This window comes from Dermochelys coriacea, chromosome 11 (genome assembly GCF_009764565.3).
Source record: "Dermochelys coriacea isolate rDerCor1 chromosome 11, rDerCor1.pri.v4, whole genome shotgun sequence".
NCBI classification, from domain to species: domain Eukaryota; kingdom Metazoa; phylum Chordata; order Testudines; family Dermochelyidae; genus Dermochelys; species Dermochelys coriacea.
Genome location: NC_050078.2, coordinates 71,997,934 through 72,018,733, shown reverse-complemented (window position 1 = coordinate 72,018,733; position 20,800 = coordinate 71,997,934). Strand labels below are relative to the sequence as shown.

General features: G+C 43.4%; 1 protein-coding gene across 1 annotated transcript in view; it reads right to left on the bottom strand.

The window, feature by feature from the left end:
• Positions 1–3,085, bottom strand: part of ASB18 (ankyrin repeat and SOCS box containing 18) — a 35,844-nt gene extending 32,759 nt beyond the window's left edge. Inside the window, exon 1 of the mRNA XM_038422579.2 lies at positions 2,748–3,085. Coding sequence (XP_038278507.1) covers positions 2,748–2,988 — 241 coding nt within the window. The 5' untranslated portion in view covers positions 2,989–3,085. The remainder of the gene's footprint in view (positions 1–2,747) is intronic.
• Between the last annotated feature and the right edge of the window lie 17,715 nt (positions 3,086–20,800).

Genomic DNA, 20,800 nt, shown 5'->3' with positions numbered 1-20,800 from the left:
GACTCATAGTGGGCCTGAAGTAACAGATCCAAAACAGGAATTTGATACGACAGTGACCCTGGACATAGCAACTGCCCTGGCAAGGATAGAGTTTGGATTTGCAAAGAACTATGTGTGTGCATTCCATTCAAGTGGCTGACTTCTCTGCTTCGTAGCTCCTGTGTGAAGCTAGCCATCAGAAATGTGCTGGTTGCTCAGTTCCACTGTCCCCTGCTTGCTTTATGTACACACAGTCCCCTAAAGCCAATATGCCACCACACATAGCAGGTCAAACCCTGCAGGCTGCCTTCTGTAGATCAAGAGCTACATTTGTTTGGGAGCAGGTACACCCTCTCTCTAGGTACTCCAATAGCTCTATAATACCCAAGTCATGCCACCAAAACATACATAAATAGATTTCCCCAGAATGCTGGTGAAGCATTGGCATGGGAAATATTGTCCCCTCTTTAGACATGGGCAACTGAGGCAGAGAGATGAAGTGTGGATTGATGAAGTTCCAGGTCTCACAGGGAGTCTGGGGCATAGTTGAGGTTGCCCAAGTCCCAGGCTAGTTCCTCTAGTGGTCTAGTGCCACATAACCAGCCTTCCTCCCGATGCAGAGGTAGAAATCCTGCAAATTATTTAATTCCCTTCCCTTCAGTGATAGCCTCAGGATATTAAAATCCAGGAGTCAATGATGCATGCACGTATGGTGTATCTCCTCTCCAAACCCTTCCATTGCAGGAAGGATGGAGGATATTGTTTCAGACCAAAGTTTTGGATGGGAAGATTTTGCGATTGCTTTGACTGCCTATTTTGGGACTGCTTTTGTCCCAGCTTTTCCCATCCCTTGAACCAAAGGAGGTGCTGGGTAAGGGCTATGAAATGTTACCGATCCCATTCAGTATAGACACAGTGACACATTAAACACAGGAAAGCGTTTAAAGAACTGCTTTGACAAATGTCTCCCCTTGAGCCTCTGGGATCGATTCAAATCTTATTTCTGTCACCACTCCCTAAGCCAGGACACCTAGCACCTGGCAACAGCAGAGAGGGAATTCAGATTCGTCTGCTTCAGATGTCACTTGAGCTAAAGGGGCAAGTACAGGGCTGTGACCTACAGCTGAGTGGTGACGACACTAGGTGGAGGCACACGTTCATACTAGTCATGTGTTCGTTTGTAGGTGGCGAGGGCTCAGCCTAAAAGTCAAACTCTCAGTTTCTGCATATTTTAATATGTACCATGTAATCAGAGCAATTAAACATAAACCTCGTTAAAGCAACTTAGCCCCATTCTGACATGAATGACTTTTTTATCTATTGAGGCCATTTCAGTGACACTGGTAGGAGCCCTGCTTTTTCAGGCCTTGCCTCAGCAGCTATATGCCTAACTTCAAGCAAGGGAATAGTCCCATGGAGTTCCACCTCGCCTGCTTTAAAGATAGGCACAAGCTGAACCGCACTTTAGCCCTCTGCAGTGTGGCCTAGTGGACAGACTGGAACTTGGGAGACCTGAGTTCTATTCCTGGCCTGCTGGGTGACCTGGGAGTCAGCCTGGGACGTGATCTCACTGGGTGCGGTGCTTACTGTTGGGTAGAACTGGTTGGAAAATGGAATTTCCGTCCTGTGGGAAACTGGTATTTGTTTGTGTCCTGAACTGGGACAAAAACCTGAAATAACGAAGCTTGTGGCACATTAAGGAGTTTAGAAAGACTTTGATTTGGAAAGGTTGAAACACCATGGAGAGGCAGTGGTGCATCATGGGAAATGTAGTCCAGCCAGTGAGATGGGGTCGTAGGGGAGAATGGGAGTATAAGAAATCCAGAAGTACAACTCCCATCAGGCCCTGTGGCAGCTCAGCACACTGACCTGAAGGAAAACTTTTAATTTCAATTTTCTCTAATGGAAAATTCTGTGAAAATTCCCCTCCTTTCCCATGGGAGATTTTGTTTTCAGTGAAGCCCCATTTTCTGACACTCAAGTGTTTTGTTCAATGTTTTTATCCAGCCTTGGCACTGCAAATATAGTTCCATTGCCCATGGTGGTTCTGCCTAGGCATTATGTAGGTGCACAGTGGGAGGGAGGGAGCTGGTGCAGTCCATGCAGAATGGCATTGTGCGCACTGGGTATTGCAGGCTCTGCTCCTTCACTACTTTCCTAGGGGAAAAAGTGCTATAGTGCTAATGAGGGGCTAAGAATAGGCAGAGCCTGGGTGTAAAATGCTGCAGGGATATAGCATACTGCATGCTCCAGGAAATCTTTGATCTGCCCAGGGCAGGACATCTCCAGAGCGCCCCCTGCTGCAGTGTTGCTCTGCACCCCTTTATCCCCGTGCCCCGAATGCAAAGCTACTTGTGAGCGGCACAAACTTGTCCCATGGGACTATGCTTGGTAATAAGCACTGTGGATACAATGTTCAAACATGCCAAAGTGCCCTATTAAAGACAAGTTAGGCACTTTAGGCTCCTCAATCACGGAACATTTTACCCTAGATCTGTTAGTGCAAATTTTCAGAATCAGGTCCTTCATTTTTCCTGTCTAGAGCACTTGCTAACGGTGAGGCACTGCAAACATTTAGCACAAAGGGTGCATCCGCCAAGCACATCGTACAATCATTTCAAAAGAAATCAGACTCCTCTGTAACATATTAACAGGCTACTTAAAAACAGAGTGTAATTCATTTAATATAAACACACCGCACCTTTCTCTCAATCAGTGTTAGTAAGTGCCTGTTTACTTTTTAAACTGGTCCTTGAAAGCAAGAGTACCTGACAATCCAAAAGAGGCCAAGCTTTTCACTTGCCATTCCAGCTCATTTTTACTGATCTCAAAAATCAGATTGACGTCTTCATAATATTTATCAGTCAGGACCTTAAGGTTTCTCAGGTCTCCCGTGACCAGTGCTGTGTAGTACTTGTCCGCTGGAGCATGAGCCATTAATGGGTGCTCCGATTCTACTTTCCGAAAGATCTGTAGCTTCTCTATAACGGGTCCCGGCAGCTCAACCATTGCAATGTACTGCAACTTATTTTAGTACAAGACCTATCTGTGTGGATAGATGGTCTTTTATAGTTATTTCCATTGTCCTGTTACCATTGTCCAATTATAATCCAGTTAGGGCTCTATTGTTGTTGTATTTATAACTCCAGTGGGGTCAGATGATTATGGTTACTTGATACAGTAAGGGTCAGATGGACTTCTGGATACAGCAACAGCAAACTTGCCTAGTTATATATATACACATATGTATGTATGTAATCACAAGGTGATAGCTAAGGTCAAATGTTCACCAAGCAGCTTTGTGTCAGCATCTCTGTGATTAAAATCCCATTTTGATTCCAGACAGCAGGTTGGCAGAGAAAGAGACCAGTTTAATCTGGGAAGAAAATTTCCCCATAATAAAAGAAACTATCCACCCCAAGGCCTTTAACTTCTATTTTTCCCTGGCTGAATGAATTTCTATCACTTGTATTCTTCTGGAGTCTGTGTAAAAATACATGTTGTAAGTGGTTTATCTGGGAGACTGGTTTTTTTCAGGACTATGATCCATATTTCCAGTGCTATGACTGTCATTTGCTTTTGAGCACAAAAAAGCCTTTAGGTGCAATTGGGTTTCACATTCAGTGATAATACTGTGTGGCAGAAGCCATGCTCAGAATAGCATCTTCTGAGTATCTCAGCACACTTTATAAACATGAATGAATTAAAAAACTCACAGCACCTTTTGATCTAAGGATTAATATCCTTGTGCTATTATAGAAAAGAGATAGAACCTAATCCTGTTACCATTTAAATTAATGGCAAAACTTCTATAGACTTCAATAGGATTTCAAGGATGTTTCAGTTCTGCTGAAAGAAAAGGAGTACTTGTGGCACCTTAGAGACTAACAAATTTATTAGAGCATAAGCTTTCGTGAGCTACAGCTCACTTCATCGGATGCATCGGATGCAGTTCTGCTGCTCTCACTGAAGTCACTGGGAGTTTTACAATGGGAGCAGGATCAAGCCCTAACAAATATATTCAAGCTCACACAGGATGACGATGCAGAGTCAAGAATTGATGATGGATCTCATGACTCCCAGTCTGATGGCTTAAGCACAAGAACATTCCTCTCAATTCATAGGTTTCATATAACCTAAAACTTTAAGATCCATGTCCTAACTGCCCCCGCCCCTGAGTAAATATCCAAAGAAATCTCCTTGAGAAAACACAATGACCTAAAGAAATTGCAACCCAAAGAAGCCAGCAAACAGTGTACAAAAATGGAGGAGTTGTGGCCTTGTGTTGCAATTCTATTACATCTCTCAAACTAAATAGAGTCACTAGTTGGATGGAATATTTGACAGAGTATGTAGGTGAGGATGGAAGTGATTTTGGCGTTTCTGTAGAGGGTGTTCTTTACAATCTGACAGCTTTCCATTGTTTCCCAGAGTTTGTCACTATATTGCTTTGTTTTCCTTTTACCTTCTTTCCCACAGACCCATGTATCATTGTGCTACCTTGTCTGCAGTACAGATGCCATTATAGCCTCTTGTGCCACCTCATCAATGCTACTGCAGAGAATCAGAGGATGATGTAACGAAGCACAAACCCCCTGCTCAAAGCAGGTCCAATCCCCAACAATCCCAAATGATAAGTTACTTATGTCTCATTCCATTGAAACCAATGGCACTAGTTGTGGAGTAAAATGCTTCTCTACCCGACTAAGGGTACCACAATGTGCTCCAAAGTGATTGTCCTAGTCTCAATGTTTTTGTCATTCTTCCTTCCTTCTAATCCTCAAGAGAAAGTTCTTGATATATAGTTTCACTGTATTATTTTGGGTGGGCAGACTAATAAACAAGTTTTAGTTTTAGGGCCTGATCCTGACAATAATTATGCATGTGAGTAACTCTACTTAATGGACTGACTCAGATCTGTAAATTATTCAGGGATGTATTTGCAGGATAGGGCCCATAAAGGTACAGCACACAAGCATGCCTCCTCCATTAGCAATAACATTACAACCATTAATCTTTAATATGTTGTAGTATCTTACCCTTCTTTCTGAATGTTTGTAGAGTACACCTCATTTAACAAGACATTAAGCAATTTTACTTCTTCAGATCAAGTGTGTCTATTAATAATGACTCAAATTGTCTGAGCTGATTTCACATTATTAGGAAAACTCATTATTGTCAAGTGAAAGAGCACAATATGCAAAACTAAAAAGAGTAAATTGAGAGCATGTTTACTAATTTATTACCCTGAAGCTTCTATATAACAGCTTATTTAGTTTCTAACATTATATAGGTTTCAAATCATAACTTCCAATACTGTCAAACCCAAGGATTCAAAATCACAAGATTGTCTTCAAAATCAGGAGATTTTTTACATTTTGGGGTTTTTAGACTCCATATGACTTTTAAACCTTTAGGGTGTATTCTGGTTAAGTTTTGAAGTCTTGCTCCACAACCAAGAGAACTAGACATTTTTTAAATGAAATTTAAGATTCTTACATATTTTAAGAAAAATTCCAAATAAGCATGAGAAACATGATAGTCACAAGAGGTGTCAACACTGATTAATAGTGTAATCTCTAATGATTGTGTATGAACAAATTTAAAAGTAATTAACGAATTGTAATTGAGACATGAGTATTTCATTCATAGTTGTGTAAATATAGAAAAACAAACAAACAACCCCTCCTCCCCCACAGGAGATATGAATCTCATTCACATTCTTAAAGGAGGAAAGATACTCTTTGACTGTGATCTTAGCTCTGATATTTGTAGTCCATGAAAGTACTAATAAGTGCTAGTACTGGCAGGGGTTTTTGTGGAAACAAGAAATTGAGAAAATATTGGAAAATATCATGTAAATCATGCAGTCATAAATATGAGCATTATTAACATACAGTTAAAATTTTTCAAGTAGAAGAATCTCTTCAGAGCTTACCTTCTAGCATTCTTATCAGAACAGTACTTCTTTCATTAGTACTATTGTAATCAACACTAAAGGTGAGGTAGAAGAGCTTGCATTTTATTGGATCCTAGATGTCTCTTCCCATCATGCTTTGCTAAAAGTAGGTTGACTGAGGCCTCCCTTTTCCTTGCTATTTCAGAGAATCATGTCTGCTCTAACCAAGTCTTAAGTGTGTTCTCCAGGTAAGGATGAATTTTGTAAGGTTTGTTTCCTCACTTTGTTTTTTCTCTCTCAAACCATATTGTCCCAGATTGACAACCCTGTGAAAGAAAGAAGGAGCCCATTCTTTTTCAGGGCTGCATTCTTTGTTTGTGAACAAACAAGGAGAGAGGATGCATTTATCTTGTTACAAAGCATGGTACCTTTTTCCCTAAGGCCCTTTTCTCATTCCCAGGGACAGTTTGCTTTATTGCAATAGCACTGATACATTTATAATTATTGTGCTGCTTATCTACCTGTGGAAATTACTCATGTGACTTAGATATCCAATTAAAACAGCTCATATTTACATATCGGGTTCTTGCAATTGATTGCACACACGCTATAGACTAAGAACTTACCAGCAACATTATTAGGAAGTGATGTTGAATCGTAAATAAATTTGAGACAACTGCGATGGAGAAAAAGGCAAAGTTTGTCCAATAAATTATTAATTATAAATTATTTGTCCAGCTCAAGCATAAACTTATTGTTCTTGAGACTGATTCTCTGCTGTCTTGTATCTTGTGATTTGGGAGCATTTTGCACACTCGGAGATATGTAAATGAAGGCACAAAATACAAGGCAGGGGAGAAACAACACCATTGGTTGGACTGTAGATCTGACACACAATTATGTAGGTCAGGGAAGCCAGAGAGGACTGTGAAACTCTTCTGAGAGACCGAGCAAAGCTAAGTGAATGGGCAACATGATAGCAAATGAAGTTCAATGTTGATAAATGCAAAGTAATGCACACTGGAGGGAAAAATTTAAATGACTCATACACCTTACAAAGTTTGGAAGTAACCATATTAATTCAGGAAAGAGATCTGTCATTGCAGACCGCTCAATGAAGACCTCTGCTCAGTATGGTTAAATACACAGAGCTGGTCAAAATTATTCCAGTGGAACAGCTTTCCATTGGAAAATGCTGATTTGACTAAGTTGCCCAGTTTTGTGGGAACATATTGATTTCATCAACATTTTTGAAGGGAAATTATCCAAGCATTTCGATAAGGTCACAATGTTCTGTTTTCACTCATATCACATATATCATATATATATAACACATTTTAACAGAAAATTCCTGTCCAGCTCCTATAATAGTGTACTAGTGTCCTCTGTTGTCTTTTCAATTTGGTTTGGTGCAGGCAGAAAAATTAAAGCTCTTTGTTTAATTATAAATAAAGACATTCAGATATGGATTTAGTTTTTCACTGGCCAAAGAAAGAACACTTCCTCAATATCTATGTAAACATTTCATCTGAATCCACATCAAATCAAATTTCCCATGAAGCTGAGGTTGGCAAAGAGAACGTTGCTTATTATTTTTGCCGTGTCACACAGCTATGAAATGGTAAGGTGAATAATGGGGTCTGAAGCTTTGGCAAACTGACCTCATGTTGTATGGCTTGTGAAATTCCATCAGTTACAGTAGGTTGGCTTATTAGCACATCCCATAGTGCTCTCACATATACAATGGTCTTTCCCCACTTCTCAGTGATAGCTAAGTACAGTCGCGATGTCTCATGTTACCAAGACATCATTATTTTCATAAATTGTGCTGGAAGACACTTACTTGTATACCATGAAATATCATAAATAATTTAAAGTAAGCTCCATTTGTTCAAATCAATGCTAAAAGTATGCTATGATGCATTATCCTTGCTCTCCTAAACTGTGTGTTCCTTTCAAGGCTAATCCACAACATCTGGTAACTCGCAATGGGGCTTCCAGTCATTAATGTGAATTTTCAAGGTTTTACTGCCTTGTACAAAGATGCAGCATGACGGCGAGGGCAGAGCTGAAACGTCACCTTTGAACAAAGCTGACTTTAAATATGAGCGGAGTAGGGGCTTGAATTCCTCTATGTTAGCAACTCCCAGTTTGCTCCCTCTGTCTCTCTAGCTGCTTTTATATATCTTATTGCCATGTGCCTCATGATTGTTAATGACTTTATCACTGCAACACCCCATGAAACAGGGCGGTACTTCTATTCCCATTTTGCAAAGACCCTGAGGTACTCAGACTTCTAAGGCTACTGGGCACCTCTGAAAATCAGGCCCTGTGGGACTTGCCCAAGTTCACACATGCAGCCTGTGGCAGGCTGGGAATTGCACCCAATCTCTTCATATCAGGCCAGTGCCTCAACCACTGGTCCATCCTGACCCGTCTTCATTGCCCACAACCTCTGCACTCTGACCCCACAGACTTCAGGCTCCAAAGGCTAATTCAATACAGAGCATTTAAGCAGCAGATTTTCCACTCTGATACCCTAGGCCTGAGGATTGGGGCCTAATCAGCTGTCCTCCCAGACCTCTGACAGCCCTGCTTCTTCTTCCCAGCTGCTCTCTGTGTGCCTTCTTCATGGCTCTTTCTCTGAATGCTGCACTGCATGGGAAACCAACTTACCTAAAAGGGGAAATTAAAAAGTCGGATTGTTCTCTAGGCTAAGTTCTGGCCATTCCCCTTGTATTTCTCCCTCCCTACAACTTGTTCTTGTATTTGGAAAAAAAATTATATAGAACAGTTTAAAAACAGAAGAACCAGGAAAATAATGTACCCCCCGCGAGTGGATTAGACAATGACAGGACATGTTCAGTTGGCTTACTTGGACAAGACTCATCCTTTTCCTCTCTCTTATTCCGCATGACTATTGGAGTTGTAGAGACTATGGCCATGGTGTCTCCAGCATGGCCAAAAGTCCTGAATGTGTGGAAGTCATCCTGAGCGCCAGTGAAATTCCCTTCCCGTGCACTATGTCCTGAGTCCAAGTCTCTGCCTTCCTCTGAGAAATGGGTACAGGCCACTGTTGGAACTATTTCTATATTGTACTTTGTTCTGTTTCCTGGCTGGACAAAGAGGCTGTGATGCTCAAAAGTGCGCCCATTCTATTTTTCTCACTATTTCCATGGAAAAGAGGCTCCTATGTTGATATAGAGGCATAACACTTCTGTCTGCACATTGTCCTCATACACATGATGCAACAATAACTTCCGGTTGCTTTAATTTTAAGAAGTGAAGTAGTGTTTGCGCTCTGGTATCAAGATTTTCTTTAAAGGGTTTAAGTGTTAATATCGAACTCAAAGCAGCTGAAGCAGAAGGGAAAATCATTGTGTGGCGGTTGTTTTGGTGCAACACTGCCCCTAGGGGTGATAAAAAGTAGCTGTAAAAGCAGTGATGTAATTGTTCAGTGCAACAGAAGAGATTGGGAATGTTGGGGTCAGCACCATGTCATAGGGTGGCTTGCCCCTCTAAGGCCAGAGGCCTGGAAACAATTAGTCTGGGCTAATTAGCCTGCTCACCACAGCTGAGTGGGGATGTGGGTATTAATTAGCTGGCTATAAAAAGAAAGCTGCAAGCTAAGGTGGGGATGTTACAGATGGCACCAGGTAGGAAAGCCTGAGACAGAAGCTGAACCAATAGAAGGGACTGCAAAGATGTCCAGCTGGAGAGGCCTAGGGAAGACTCGGACCATCTAAGAGAGAGACTACAGAGCTATCCAGACAGCAGAGAAGCCTGGGGCTTATCCTAGCAGGAGCTGCTGCTAGAGGAAGGTGAGATTAACTACTCAAGAAGCTGCTGAACTAGCAAGGGAGACTCATCCTGGCCTAGCTCCCTGAAAGTTTTGCCTGGGCTCTGTGCTAAGCGCCTTTAAACAATTGTGAAAGTGCTCCTTTCAGAATGATTTATTAAATGGAGCTTTGCTGATGTTAGTTAGAGAGTTTGGCTGCTCCTTGACAGGGCTGTTAAAGTGAACTAATTGTTACCTTGTCATAGGGGAAACTGAGGCAGGCCACAGCAGAGCCACAGACAGCCACAAGTGAGTGCTTGGGAGGTGACAGTGACCCTTGGGCATACCAGGTAGACAGAGAAGCCAGCAAAGCTCAGTAATCTGGAACGTAGAGGCCTGAGTGCTAGGATTGCAAAAGATTCATGTGATTATTCCAGTTAGGGAGTGGATGGAGTACTTAGCTCCGTTAGATGGGCTTTTGTCCAAACTCTAATTTACAGAGAGAGGCAGACTCCAACAGAGTTAAATTTATGAGTGTTATCTGCCTGAAAATTGTTCTAATGCAAGGTAGGGTTGAGAAACACTCTTCAGTGCGGAGAGCAAATTGATCTTTGATCCTGACCTGATTGCTGCACTTACGGAGGCCTGTCTGCTAGAATAATGTATTCAATTTTTTGAAACATGGCAAACTCTGAGCATAGGGTGGAATACTGGAAAGAGGCGAAACTAGGGTGATGATAATCAAGCTTGGAGCTAGTCTAAAGTGCCAGCTCATAGCATGGAAAACCGGTGCCCTGTTAGGCTATATCTAATTTTCAGGTAAACAAAATTCCATCTGTCAATTTCTTCCCATTCATGAATGCTAGTTCTTCACAGAATTAAAATATTGATATTTTAAGTATCTATTTTTGCCATTTTAAAAAATATTGCAGTTACCTACTAGCACTAAAGGGTGCAGTTGAGCTTGTGGCTCCTTCATCCAGTCATCATTAGATAGTTCTATGGTAGCATTCACATGTTTAACTTCAGTGCAGATCAAATCCATCATTGTGATCTCATCCCCGACTTCCAGGGCAGACTTTAATCTCTTCACCAAATCGGAGCTGGACAGGTGATCAGGAATACAGTCAAAGCTGGACATTTTCAATTCTTTGCACTTGGGAAGCATGTTTTATTATTTTTAATACAGCGTACAAAGTCGGCCAGTTGTAAATGAGAAGCGTGTGTGCTTTTGCTATAAAAAGATAGCTCCGCTCATGTTACACCAGTTGGGAATTACAAGGGGAGAAGGAGCCAGATGTAAGGGAGCCACTGAAAAGAACCATACACAATAAACTATCTTTCAAAAGGTGGAGGTGATTTTTTTTTTGTTAACTTTGTGTTTGTACAATAAGTGTAGCAGGGGAGGAATTGAGACAGGCGCTCCCAGAGGACTTCCAGAGGAAAAGCTGTTGCATTCAGAACTGTCACACAGAGCAAGGAAAAAGAAAAACCCTCACCCAAAACACAATAAACCTTCTGTATAATGCTTAAAAAATAGTTTGCTGAGATTAGAGTTTCGAAACCTCTGCTCAGCAGGAGAGAAGCTTTTTGATATTTCTCTCACTTGAGAGATCAATTCTAGTTCAGCAGGGGGGTCAGTCTGACCAGAATGGTCTAATTTTGACCAGAACTTTGATTTAATTTCCAGTTTTCCCTTTGTCTGCTGAAAAGACAATAATCATCCAAAGAAAGAGACAAATAAAATAAGGCCAGGCTCAAAAAGAGGTCTGCCGATTAAATAATGGATCACACATTGGAGCATTTGAACTGTAGGATGGTTTTAAGGAAAAATCCTGTATACTGTGTATTAGGCAGAATCAAAAAATGGTTGGGTGGATGGACAAGTGTTTTCATTAGTGAGGTGAGCTGGTTAATGATTTTGTAGTCCTTGGGGCTAAATTGTGTCCCCAGGCTGAAATCTAGATTGAATGTAGACTGAATAGCTGGGCTGGATGCTGGGAGGTGCAGTCAGGAATCTTTTTCCACCCCTGGTGGTAGAAGCTGCTTTAGCCCAATGACTGAAGTGGCCTATGGAATTGCACATTTGGAAATGGCCACAGACAGGCCAGCAATCAGTGCAGCTGCATTGGTGCTGACTCTTTGGAATGGGTCTGGGCAAGTCAGGGTTTGGACCAATTGCAAGTAGGGATAAACCTCAACTAGATTAATAGATTCATAGATTCATAGATACTAAGGTCAGAAGGGACCACTCTGATCATCTAGTCCGACCTCCTGCACAGCGCAGGCCACAGAATGTCACCCACCCACTCCTATGAAAAACCTCACCCATGTCTGAGCTATTGAAGTCCTCAAATCATGGTTCAAAACTTCAAGGAGCAGAGAAGCCTCCCTCCAGTCAACCATGCCCCATGCTACAGAGGAAGGCAAAAAAACCTCCAGGGCCTCTCCAATCTGCCCTGGAGGAAAACTCCCTCCCGACCCCAAACATGGCAATCAGCCAAACCCTGAGCACATGGGCAAAATTCACCAGCCAGATACCCAGGAAAGAGTTTTCTATAGTAAATCAGATCCCATCCATCTAATATCCCATCTCAGGGGATTTGGCCTATTTACCCTGAATATTTAAAGATCAATTACTTACCAAAATCCCATTATCCCATCATACCATCTCCTCCATAAACTTATCGAGTAGAATCTTAAAACCAGATAGATCTTTTGCCCCCACTGCTTCCCTTGGAAGGTTATTCCAAAACTTCACTCCTCTGATGGTTAAAAACCTTCGTCTGATTTCAAGTCTAAACTTCCTGGTGGCCAGTTTATACCCATTTGTTCTTGTGTCCACATTGGTGCTGAGCTTAAATAATTCCTCTCCCTCTCCTATATTTATCCCTCTGATATATTTATAGAGAGCAATCATATCTCCCCTCAACCTTCTTTTAGTTAGGCTAAACAAGCCCAGCTCCTTAAGTCTCCTTTCATAAGACAAGTTTTCCATTCCTCAGATCATCCTAGTAGCCCTTCTCTGTACCTGCTCCAGTTTGAATTCATCCTTTTTAAACATGGGAGACCAGAACTGCACACAGTATTCTAGGTGAGGTCTCACCATTGCTTTGTATAACGGTACTAAAACCTCCTTATCCCTACTGGAAATGCCTCTCCTGATGCATCCCAAAACCGCATTAGCTTTTTTCACAGCCATATCACATTGGCAGCTCATAGTCATCCTATGATCAACCAATACTCCAAGGTCCTTCTCCTCTTCCGTTACTTCTAATTGATGCGTCCCCAACTTATAACTAAAATTCTTGTTATTAATCCGTAAATGCATAACCTTACACTTCTCACTATTAAATTTCATCCTATTACTATTACTCCAGTTTACAAGGTCATCCAGATCCTCCTGTATAATATCCCGATCCTTCTCCGAATTGGCAATACCTCCCAGCTTTGTATCATCTGCAAACGTTATTAGCACACTCCCACTTTTTGTGCCAAGGTCAGTAACAAAAAGATTAAATAAGATTGGTCCCAAAACCGATCCCTGAGGAACTCCACTGGTAACCTCCCTCCAACCTGACAGTTCGCCTTTCAGTAGGACCCGTTGCAGTCTCCCCTTTAACCAATTCCTTATCCACCTTCTGATGTTCATATTGATCCCTATCTTCTCCAACTAGCTCAGTGTATGCAAACCCCTACATGTAGAGGTCAACATGAGCTCAGCTACGCGGATCCCTAGCCACTGATTGTTGAGTTGGGGCTATGACCCAGTATTAACCAAGCCTGGGTATGGATCATATGTGGCCTTCCTGTGCTGAGATCTGTGCAGTAATGGATGCCCTGCCTCATGCCCACCCATCTAGCATAGCTCACCTACATCCAGCCCCCCCCATTAACAGAGCAGAACCCCACTAATTGCACAGGGTCTTGCCCAGCTACAGAGGAGAGAGTTGGACTTGTTCCTCATTGACTCTGAACATACCCTGGGGTAACCCAATAACATCAGTGACGTTTACTATAGACTCTCACTGGTGTAAGTGAGAAGAGAATTGGGCCCAACTTTAACACAGTTTTGAATTGGCTAAGCAGGAAACTAGAATTCCCGTCAATCCCCTTCCCACTGAGTGATGACCTTCCAGGGTGGAGATGCAGGCACACACCTCTGTCCTGGTTAATACGGGGAAATGGGAGAAACTCTTCTATGAAACACCCTGACCCAGGAAATAACTTGTCTCTGGGGAAAGGTAGCAGCCATATGGTGATCAGCTCAGGGCCGCTGACTGCAGGGGAAGCTGCTGTGATATGTGGGGGAGCAGGCTAGGACTGGCAGAAATTGCACCTGGACTCAGGTCTGAACAGAATTTGTTGGGAAGCTGCAGAGATTGGGCAGGGGTCCTGCAGCCAGAAGGCTGAGCAGAGAGGGGCATGAGGGAACTTGTGGGGGTGCCGAACCAGCAGCTGGCCTGGGCTCTTAGAGGGATAGAGGCCTGGAGAAGGCTACTTCCAAGGAAGTGCCCTAGACACTGAGAATTAGCCTGGGCAGTGTGCCCTAACTGGGATTGATCTCAAGGGACTTCCCTTGTAAAGGGCAATTATATACAGCCAGGGCAGTGTGGGGTCTTACAGCCTGGCAACCACAGTGGCTGAAGAAGCTCAGTGTGTGGAGGATGCCATTTTGTCCTACAAAATGGTGCCCACCACATGGCATGACCTCTCGAAAGTTCCAGAGTGTGTCCTGGACCATTCTAGCTCCATGACACCACTGGCCCCAAGGCCCAAGCAAGGAACCACCCATATTTACTTTCAATTGTAACTAGTTAAGCTACTGCACATAGGATATTTGCAACCTTCCCCTTTTCCATTGGCCAATAGCCCTATTAAAATATCCCTACACTTACTTATGTGGGACCCACCAGGGCTATTGGCTATAGGGCCCAGCAGCTGACACACCTTTAGCACTTGCCTTCAAATCATGGTACATCTGGCCTCAGAGGGCAAGTTGTGTACAGTCTCTGAAGAAATGCTGCTTTGTTGTTAGTTTTGTGATGCAGGTTCTTTTGGGGAAGCTTTTGCTCTGTGCCAATAATTGACTCTTGTTAGAGAGATTAGGACAGCATTGCTCCCTGAGAACTGTTTGGGCTGAGATTCCTGAAACAGAGGCTGAGGTTCCTGAAACGGGTTTGTCTATGTGCTGTTTATGACCGCCCCTGTTCAGGGACCTTTGAACACAGTGTAAATAATTTGCACTAAGAAAATATCCATCCACCACATCACTAATTTCTCCTTCAATGGGAAACTGACCTGTGAGGCCTGAAACCTTCTTCTATTTGGCATAGGGACTGCCAACAGTGACCTGCTGAGATGATAATGGTTGATCACAGGGGACTGCAGCCCAAGGCTCAGTCTGAGAGTGGAAGAATTGCGTGATTCTACCTCTAGAGAGAGGGAAAGTTTAGTGGGTGCTCTGCACCCACCGGCAGCCAAGCTCCCTGCCCCACCTCACCACCTCTTCCCCTGAGCGCACTATGTCCCCGCTCCTCCGCCCACTTCCCAGTGCTTGCCACTGCCAAACAGCTGTAGCAAGCTTCTGGAGGGAGGGGGGAGGAGCAGGAACGTGGCACACTCAGGAGAGGAGGCAGGGAAGAGGCGGGGCCGAGGTGGGGATTTAGGGAAGGAGTCGGAATAGGAGCAGGGAGGGGGCAGAGGGAGGTCGAACACCCACGGGCACCAGTAGAAGTTGACGCCTATGAGAGAGGCGGTGACTAGAGGTCTGTGTGGGGAGTGTGGTTTGAGAGACCAGGAGGTGTCAGAGGTGTAGTTAGCAGGGTAAGGGTGACAAGTATCGCTTCCTAAGTACAATGTTAAATCTTAGCCCAGAGTCCCTCAACCCCACTGAGCTGGGGGTGGAAGGACCCACTGACGCCCCCCAATAGAAGGGAGAAAAAGCATAGAGCCCACCCCACCCCAACAAGAAAATTGTGGAGTGAAAGATGACAAAGAGCAGAAAAAAATCTAATTAAAAATCAAAATAAAAAAGACACATTCATTCACACAAATAATATAGTCTCTCTCCCTGATTTCAGGACTGGCATCTTGTTTTGATATCAGAGTTTACAATCAAAGGCACTGATTATGTTGCGCACAGTAGTAAAGCTAAGCACATGCAAAAGTGTTTGTAGCTTAATGCTTTGATTTTGGAAACATGTAGGCCTTTGCATGACTTGATTTGCATGAGTAAAATTCACCATGTGCCTAAAATGTTGGTTGAAGACCCAGGTCCAGTATTCCTGATTTAAGAATAAAGAATATAGAGCCATGATGATTAAAAATTTTGACACTGGATGCTGATAGTTGATTTGTGAGAATTATAGCTGATTAAGGTGTACAGCTGTTCACTTGGGGGCAAGCTGAGAGAGAGATGGTGGAGAACATGAGAGGTGTTCTCATGGTCTCATTGGAAGGGAGTTAGAAAATATGCCAAAGAACAGAATGAAAAATAGTAACATTGCATTTCACTATACATTGGAGCTTCTGATTTTCAAGTCAGTGCCCAACGTTGGGCTAGTTCCTCAGCTGCTGTAAATCTGTCTAGCTTCACTTGGGAATTATATCATAGAATCATAGAATATCAGGGTTGGAAGGGACCTCAGGAGGTCGTCTAGTCCAACCCCCTGCTCAAAGCAGGACCAATCCCCAACTAAATCATCCCAGTCAGGACTTTGTCAAGCCTGACCTTAAAAACTTCTAAGGAAGGAGATTCCACCACCTCCCTAGGTAACGCATTCCAGTGTTTCACCACACTCCTAGTGAAAAAGTTTTTCCTAATACCCAACCTAAACCTCCCCCACTGCAACTTGAGACCATTACTCCTTGTTCTGTCATCTGCTACCACTGAGAACAGTCTAGATCCATCCTCTTTGGAACTCCCTTTCAGGTAGTTGAAAGCGGCTATCAAATCCCCCCTCATTCTTCTCTTCCGCAGACTAAACAATCCCAGTTCCCTCAGCCTCTCCTCATAAGTCATGTGCTCCAGTCCCCTAATAATTTTTGTTGCCCTCCGCTGGACGCTTTCCAATTTTTCCACATCCTTCTTGTAGTGTGGGACCCAAAACTGGAAACAGTACTCCAGATGAGGCCTCACCAATGTCTAATAGAGGGAAATGATCACGTCCCTTGATCTGCTGGCAACGCCCCTACTTATACATTCCAAAATGCCATTGGTCTTCTTGGCAACAAGGGCACACTGTTGACTCATATCCAGCTTCTCGTCCACTGTAACCCCTAGGTCCTTTTCTGCAGAACTGCTGCCTAACCATTCGGTCCCTAGTCTGTAGCAGTGCATGGGATTCTTCCATCCTAAGTGCAGGACTCTGCACTTGTCCTTGTTGAACCTCATCAGATTTCTTTTGGCCCAATCCTCTAATTTGTCTAGGGCCCTCTGTATCCTATCCCTACCCTTCAGCGTATCTACCTCTCCTCTCAGTTTAGTGTCATCTGCAAACTTGCTGAGGGTGCAATTCACACCATCCTCCAGATCATTTATAAAGATATTGAACAAAACCGGCCCGAGGACCGACCCTAGGGGCACTCCACTTGATACCAGCTGCCCACTAGACATGGAGCTGTTGATCACTACCCGTTGAGCCCGACAATCCAGCCAACTTTCTATCCACCTTATAGTCCATTCCAGCCCATACTTCTTTAACTTGCTGGCAAGAATACTGTGGGAGACCATGTCAAAAGCTTTGCTAAAGTCAAGGAACAACATGTCCACTGCTTTCCCCTCATCCACAGAGCCTGTTATCTCCTCATAGAAGGCAATTAGATTAGTCAGGCATGACTTGCCCTTGGTGAATCCATGCTGACTGTTCCTGATCACTTTCCTCTCCTCCAAGTGCTGACACCAGTTGAGGATTTGGTCCGACTTGTTTTGCAGCTCATACTTCTACATAGTGTTTGTGGCTCAGATCCCTGGCTGGTACACTTTGGTGTAGCTCCACTGAGAAAACCTTCGGAGATTTAAAAAAAAAAAAAAAGGCTTTCAGGCCCAGTTCTAAAAGGTATACAAATGTCTAACTCCCATTGATTTTGTTGCAATTTAGGCAGTGGTGCTGGAACAATTTTTATAGTGAGGGTGCTGAAGGCAGAAACTGTGTATTTGGGTTGTTATTACTACTTTAAGCCAGGGGAGTGGCAGCACCTACGGAGTTAGATACCTAACTACCTTTGAGGAGCTAGGCTTCAGTCCCTCTTTATACTGCATAAATAAGCAGAAGGGCACAAGCCTGTCCTTTTCCTTTAAAGGACAACTTAAAAGTTGGACAAAGATTCAGGATAGTTGAACCCCTGGCAGGAAGTGAAATTTCACTATGGCATACCCCATACTTTTTTTGCTACATGCTGCTTTGGGGTTGCAATGATCTTAAGATAGGAAATTCTGTCAATGTCTGAAAAACAAGAAAAAAAAACAGATTTGGAGAATTTGAGCATTATTCAAAAGGTCTTCAGTTGCCTGATTCAGGTAACCCTGCAATAAGAGGCTGCTCTAAAAGTTTCTTGGAGATGTGAGCTCTGGCAAGTTAGGTTACCAAGAAAATTCGATGTGTAGAGCTGAGGATGCAGGTGATGTTGTGCAGGAGTCTGTAGTGTCCATAACAATTTAAATTCAGAATAATGGGAAGATGATTGCAGGAATTTGGGTAAGAGCGATGGATATTAATTTTGAGGTGGACCCATTTTTTAGGGAAGAATGTGACTATTAGCTGTGGGGAGAAAACACTAAAAATAGCATATTTATGGAGCTATTCTCCAGGTATCTGCTGCTAAGAAGTTATGCAGATAATTGCTTACTTTCTGGGATGCAGAACAATAAACTTGCTCACCCTTTTAAAATTTGTGCTTTTCTGGGGGATTGATTTATTCCTTAGTAGTGGATACATTTGAACTTCACTTGTCAGCATTAATTAGTGGGGACTCTGCCTATGTCATTGTGGACACACCATCTTTTTGGCACATCTGTAGCTTAATGAGAGAACCATCTGGTTTCTTGAGATCCACTTGCATTTCACTGCCTTCATTCCATGTGTCTTTTGGATGGCTAGGAATAATGCAAAGGAATGGGTTATTCCTCGTTAACATCAGTTTCTGAATTTGAACTAAAATGTATCTGGGAGTAGACACATTCTAAATTACAGGATGCTGAAGTTTTGGAACAATGTGCTAGATTCTTTGGTTTGGGCACTACACCTGGTTCCATATATCATTTTGTCAGCTCTCAGCATTTTGCTGCTGAACTTTTTTCCCTAATGGTGAACTATTTGTCAATAGGGAAGCAGCCAGTATACCCAACAATTACCAAATTGTTCACTGTCTAAATGCTATGTTTGCCTGGTATTTGTTTCAACAGACTTTCATGAACATTTTAAGAGTAAGATAAAGAAACCCAAGTTATACTTTTCCTGGTACACTCAGATAATTTTGTTGAATGGTGAATGTAAAATAACAGCTAAGGAATGTTTATCCAAGATCTTGGGAGGTCGTGATTAATAGAGCACACAAGATAAATGTAAACACCCGATTCTTACTGGTGACTAAAGTATGCCAGTGGGTGAGAGAATCTAGAAAATGTAATGGAAGTGGATTGGAAAATAGATGGTAATTGGTAACTTTACTGTTGCAGGGTGATAGTTGTGCTTGTTAGTCTCTAAGGTGCCACAAGTACTCCTTTTCTTTTTGTGCTTACTCAGTACATTTGCCTTTGTCAAAAATGGCTCATGACTTCTAGGTTTTTCAGGGAGTGAATCTGAGAGAAGCCAGTAGATTTTGGATCTTATTTCAGACTTAAGAATTGCACTGAGATGACCAGAGCCGGGTGAAATTTTTTGGACAGGTAGTGTATTTGCTGAAAAATGCAGTTTTAGGTTGACCAAAATGATTTGTGAATTCAGTGCTGCCCCGCAGTCACAGCATAGAGAGGAAACCAGGCCAACCTGGCGCATCATTGCAGCAACTCTGGATGAGCCAGGGAATAGCCTGTTGAGCTTGGATCTACAAGCAAGTGGACAAGGAGGTAGGTGCAGTGATGGTCTCCTGAAGTTACGTAGAGTGTTAGACTCTCTTTCCCACTCACGCTTCCACTTGATAAGAATGTGGGGACTTAGCTGTCGGGACCACACTACTGAATCCAGGCCCGCCGAGTCCCTAGATGCCGTCCTTAGCCTCTGCACCTCAGTGGTGCTGCACCTCAGTCTTAGTGCTAAAGGCCGACAGCCTCACAGAAGCCATGCCCCAAGCTACTGATTGGCTGGACAGACTGGGCTATATAAAGACCCCAGGAGTAAGAGGAAGCTGTCTGAGCAACAGGCTGTTGGCCACTGGTTGCTGCCTAGATCGCCTGGCCCTGCTGCCTTGATTGACCCTGCCTTGCCTTCATCTGACATCACCTCTCCAACCTGCTGACCTGGCCCCTTGGTTTTCATCTTCTGGCTACTGACCTCTGTGAGAACTCTAACCATTGCCCTAGGCTGCCTCTGGTTCCAGTTGACCTCCAAGCTACCTGACCACCCATGCACACTTGTGACCATGGCTCTGGACTGCCTCCTACCCTGCCTTGGCCATTGTGCATTACAGTTTGCTCAGACTGCTTTGATCTCCTCCTTGGCTTGTCCTACCTGAGAAGGGTATGGAACCTACAAGAACAGTGCCAGAGATGCCCAGGGGACACTGAGCCTCCAGGAGCAGATTCCTCACTAATAGGTGGAAAACCAAGCCTTACAGGCCACGGTTGACCAGCTTTGGATGGAAAACTGCACCCTTCAGGAACAGATCGTAGAACTGCAAGTGGGACCTCCTTCTGCATCCCTGCATCCCATGTTGCCATAGGGACCTGAACCCATGGTACCGTTAACGGAACGCTATGATGGGACTTGTAGCAAAGGTTGAGATTTCATGGACCAGTGCAGGCTCTATTTCCTGTTATGGCTCACATGAACCAGCTGGACCAGGCAAAGGTGGAACTGGACATCAGCCTTCTAACAGGTGAAGCTCTGGGTTAAGTATCCCCTCTGCTAGAGCAGGATCATCCCATACTGGCTAGCTAGGGCACCTTCCTGAGTGTCTTTGTGACAATTTTTGCTGACCAATAC